Source organism: Setaria italica, chromosome III (genome assembly GCF_000263155.2).
Source record: "Setaria italica strain Yugu1 chromosome III, Setaria_italica_v2.0, whole genome shotgun sequence".
Lineage (NCBI taxonomy): Eukaryota > Viridiplantae > Streptophyta > Magnoliopsida > Poales > Poaceae > Setaria > Setaria italica.
Genome location: NC_028452.1, coordinates 26,254,648 through 26,259,343, shown reverse-complemented (window position 1 = coordinate 26,259,343; position 4,696 = coordinate 26,254,648). Strand labels below are relative to the sequence as shown.

General features: G+C 42.1%; 1 protein-coding gene across 1 annotated transcript; it reads left to right on the top strand.

The window, feature by feature from the left end:
- The first annotated feature begins 2,990 nt into the window (after nucleotides 1-2,990).
- On the top strand, nucleotides 2,991-4,359 carry LOC101777973. The gene is made up of 4 exons (XM_004962362.2): nucleotides 2,991-3,281; nucleotides 3,443-3,559; nucleotides 3,696-3,944; nucleotides 4,090-4,359. The coding sequence occupies exons 1-3, from the start codon at nucleotides 3,051-3,053 to the stop codon at nucleotides 3,933-3,935; spliced, it is 588 nt and encodes a 195-aa protein (XP_004962419.1). The 5' UTR covers nucleotides 2,991-3,050; the 3' UTR covers nucleotides 3,936-3,944; nucleotides 4,090-4,359.
- Nucleotides 4,360-4,696: the final 337 nt, after the last annotated feature.

Sequence of the window (4,696 nt, the reverse complement as noted above, 5' to 3'; positions counted from 1 at the left end):
ATGGTATGTACTGGGAGGTGATAATCTAATACATCTGTTATATCAGCAATGTCCTTATCATCCGATCTATTAGCAACAGCACTTTTGTATCCCCAAAGTTTAATAGATATTTGTTTTGAAACACAATACAGACGCAGAAGCAAACATACACGCATGCAACCCTACCTCTATGAGCACCTCCAAGAGACTGAGCCGGCAGATCCTCGAGATTGACAAAATCACCTGCTGTCCACGGGCATGTCACCTACCACTAAAAGAATAATGCCGGTTAAATCCTGAAATAAATCCATGAAAATGCGAGCTCCAATGCAAAATCGAGGACTCGAATCCTGGTGAGCAAGTTTCATCACAAGTTGACTTTACAAGGGATCTTACCAGCTAAGCTATGTTGGATTTAGGCTCAATCTAAAAATTCCAAAGCATGCACAACCTTTAGTCCCATATTGCTAATTCAAGGAGAGATTGCCTTGCTTAAATATGAGAGTCTCCTCTCTATGCAAAATAGCTACAAATGAGAGAGAAGGAGACTATTTCTACATGCACACGTAGCTTGCACGCATTTTCGAGTGAAAAATCGCGTGACTTGTGACTTGCGACGAGCGCGACGCGTACGTGTATAGCAGGTTATTGTTTGTGCAGTTACTATTTTTTATGCAGCCTAATGGCGATTCAATGTGATTGAAACTGCTGTTTTAAATAGTAATAAGGTGTGTCAGTTTCAACAATTTGATGGCAAAAGTTTCTATCATTCAAATTGGCAGTTTCTACTGCTTGATGAGGCTGTTTAATGGGGAAACTGATGCACTACGAAGGTCTATAACACCAGGAGACGTCCTGGTTGAATGGACGTTGTTACACGCTCGCCTTCCCACTCGTTGTGCTGAATCTCTTGCTGCTGCGCCTCGTCGACCTTCGAATTCGGCGTGCACCGGGCTTGAAGGAAAGCGGGATCTCCAAAACCACTGTCGCGAGACCTGCATGGGGCAGCAATCAGATTTTTGGGCAGCGTCTTCACGCGACCGCTTGGTGATTCTGCAACATCCGCTTCAACACGTTCGACTAGTTCTGCGCCGGATCTTGTTCTAGATAATATGTTGCCTGCTTACTTGTATTATTTGCTTGCATCAGTTTTTATCAATGTGTTTTTGCTTCAGATAAAATCTGGAATATTTTTTAGGCACATATTTCCAACAACCTACACTCAGCTCGCAAGTTTAACTGATATATTGTTCACATGCATGATATTGTTCGTTGGGAGCTCACTCAAGGTAAGTTGTATGGCTGCTTTTATGTTTACTCAAGGTAAGTTGTATGGCTGCTTTTATGTTTTAAGAGTCAACACTCGGCACCAATCAAGAGCATTTTCAATCTGGTTCTTTTTTTTTTTTTTTGCTAATTTGTGATGATCTGGTTTCTAGGGTCAACTGACTTCTTGCATCCGCACAGTACAGTCAGCTTATATTTTAGGAGTATCGCGTCATGTGAATTTCGGCACAACGTACGACGGTGCAATGTGCCGTTACTGTCATCCACTCATCTTTTCAACGTCCTCGATATACGTGTTCTATATGATTCCAAATTTAACTTTTATTGGTATTTTGTACCTGGCTGAGTAATGCATGGTCATGTTCTTTTAGCTTTGTTAAATCGGCAAAGAATGATGGAGTATTAAGTACTACGAACGAAAGGCAGCATGGCCGCCACGGCCGTGCGTGTCCGCTAGCCTATGGCACCCGATACGGCCTCGCTGGGTGCTGCGGCAGCGATTAGGAAATATGGAAATTAGGATAAGTCAAAAGGACGATTTCCCCATAAGCAAGTTTTTTTATCAGTGGAGAAATCTATATATATACGATTACAAGGATGATACACATACACATAGGCAAATCGTACTCACAACCAAAAGAGTGAGCCTTCTATCAAACATCTATAAATAAATTGCTGAAAGTACTTGCACGTGCGCAAGTCATAGGCACTACGATGTGAAATCGATCTAGTGGTAACTACTTCCTCTGATGATAAATATATGTAAGTTCATCTTTTTCTAAATCAAACTTTTATCTTTGATCATTAATATATAGTAACTCATGTAGTAGTTTGAAAATATGAGATTAATGTCAACATATTTATTATAATACATTTCGATAATATAGATTTTTAAAATTAAAGTGACACACCATAAGCATGGATTTTATTTGTGATCGGAGAAGGAATACAAAATTTCGAAGTCATCAATTAGACAAGGCAATATACAACCGAATAGGTATAAAATGTACTGGCTATTTTTTTTCTTTTTTTAAAATATACAGTACAGACGCATATATACACATGCGCTCACCCTCACCCTATGAATGTATGCCTACACAACCTACCTGTATATGAGCATCACGAGAGACTAAAAAATTACTAGTGATAATATAAATGCGAGCACATATATATGCTTGTCGTACATTGAGGCACCCTAAGATATGATGTGGTTCCCCTTAATAACCCTATAGAAGAGATGTCGATCTTGGCTGGAAATCTTGATCGCAAATGTACATACCCAACACATGCACACTTGATCTGTATGAGTATCAATTGAGATTGCGTTGACATCACATACTCCAAGCGTCACATGGCCAGGCTGATCTCCAAGATTATTATACAGTGATGCACACTTGTCAAGGTATTATTAGCCCGTAACACATGCAAACTTGATCTGTATGAGTGTCAATTGAGATTGCGTTGACATCACATGCTCCAAGCGTCCCATGGCCAGGCTGATCTCCAAGATTATACAGTGATGCACACTTGTCAAGCTATTATTAGCCCGTAACACATGCACACTTGATCTGTATGAGTGTCAATTGAGATTGCGTTGACATCACATACTCCAAGCGTCACATGGCCAGGCTCTCCAAGATTATACAGTGATGCGCACTTGTCCAAGCTATTATTAGCCCGTACGTTGCGAGCGGGCGGGTATAAAACGGAGGCTGGTGAGCTCCTTATATCACACCAAAGTGCACAAGCTAACCTAAGCTCTCTCTCAGCAGTATACGCTGACAATGGCAAGATTCGCTGCAGCTACCGTCCTCGTTTGTGCAGCATTGCTCTTGTGTGTTGAGCAAAGTGCAGGAAGCTTGGCCTCTGCCGATCCACTCTCCACCTTGTTTCCTGCAAATTCCCGGCCTCCGCCAGTGATGATATATTGCAAGCAGAACACCGAGCTGAATGTGGCCGTTGGCGACGATGGCAAAGTTGTTCTGGCCGTCGCCAAATTCGGCGAATTCAAACAGGCAAGCAGGCTTACAGCATTTACCCGTTCAGCTGTTGTTCATCCGACAAATGCCTAGCTGCTAGTGCACATATTACATAGGAGTATACATTAACGCGATGTATATGTAAATGCCTAGCATTTACCCGTTTTGCTCCTCAATGTTTGTATGTGCACATACAGCTATGGTGGAAGCTCCCCTTGCCGGCCTTGGTCCATGGGGAGGGCCACAAGTTTTGGCTGGTGAACGTCGCCACGGAACAGGCCATCGCGACCCCAACAGACGACAACAAAAGGGAGGTATAGCTATCTGACTCTAATCGATCCAAGATTCCAAGTATTAGCAGCAGATTAAAATTTGCATGCCCATAAACGTTGTGTAATTTTAAAATTTTCTGTATATATATTCTTGCCTGAATGCAACAACAACCAACAGGTGAAAATGGCTCCATTCAACCCTTGGGACAAGGCGCAGCTATGGGTGCCGGACACGCCAGATGCCGACGGCTTTTATCAAATCAAGGTGTCCGCAGACGAATCGAAGGCTCTCAACGGCCTGGGGGGGAGTGTGCATAAAGGGACGGTCGTCGGGATCTATCCTGGTAATCCAGTATCTGCTAACACCCTGTGGAACCTTACCAGCATCTGGCCCTTCCCATTCCACTACTTCCCTTGATGAATCCATGTAAGCACACCAGCTACCTGCTGTTTCAATTTCCCTGGTATCTGATGTGTTCCGACTAAAATACACATCGTTTATATGTGTGCATAGCGCCGAGAAATGGATGCCTTCAATCTCACGTTCCTCTTCTTTTCCATTTTGTCCGCAGGCGCAGGACTCAGGGAGTTGAGGCTAGCCGTTGTGCTCGCGTTTGCTGAAGAATAAAGAGTCCCTTATTTCCTCTACTTTTCGAAATGCTTCATCAATAGTGTCCTCGTCACATGTTTCCACAACAAGTCAATAAACACATCTGTGCACTGGCGTTGTTGTTATCATTTTTTCCTTAATTAATTTTGAGAAATTCCCTGTTTCGATTTTGCTGAATTGCATGCACGCAAGCACTGTAATTCAATCTCTGACCTTAAGTATTGTTTCGTTCTATCTGGTTGCTGTCAATGTTTCAGAGAAATGTGCTTAGTTTCATACCTGTAATTTTTTTATGGCTACCTAGATTAAAAGTACGACGCTTCAAACAATGCGCACATAAAGCTAGCATGAGGCCACCAGAACAATAGCGTGCTATCTTATAGCCTGCCTCATAATCTCTACATAATCATAAGATAATTTAACAAACAATCCTTGCAACATATGGACTTCTTAGTTGTCTCATAGTAGGAATTTTTAAGGTACTCCAAGTTATTGACCATCCTAGGCTTTGAGAGGCAATATTTATCGTATTCAATCACATCACAGAAATAAAGATTGATGTAGAGAAC

What these genes read in the sequence shown, in the direction of transcription:
- LOC101777973 (XM_004962362.2), top strand. Translation starts at nt 3,051, where the DNA reads ATGGCAAGATTCGCTGCAGCTACCGTCCTCGTTTGTGCAGCATTGCTC. An exon ending in AATTCGGCGAATTCAAACAG is followed by an intron (nt 3,282 to 3,442) that starts GCAAGCAGGCTT and finishes GTGCACATACAG; the next exon opens with CTATGGTGGAAGCTCCCCTT. An exon ending in CAGACGACAACAAAAGGGAG is followed by an intron (nt 3,560 to 3,695) that starts GTATAGCTATCT and finishes AACAACCAACAG; the next exon opens with GTGAAAATGGCTCCATTCAA.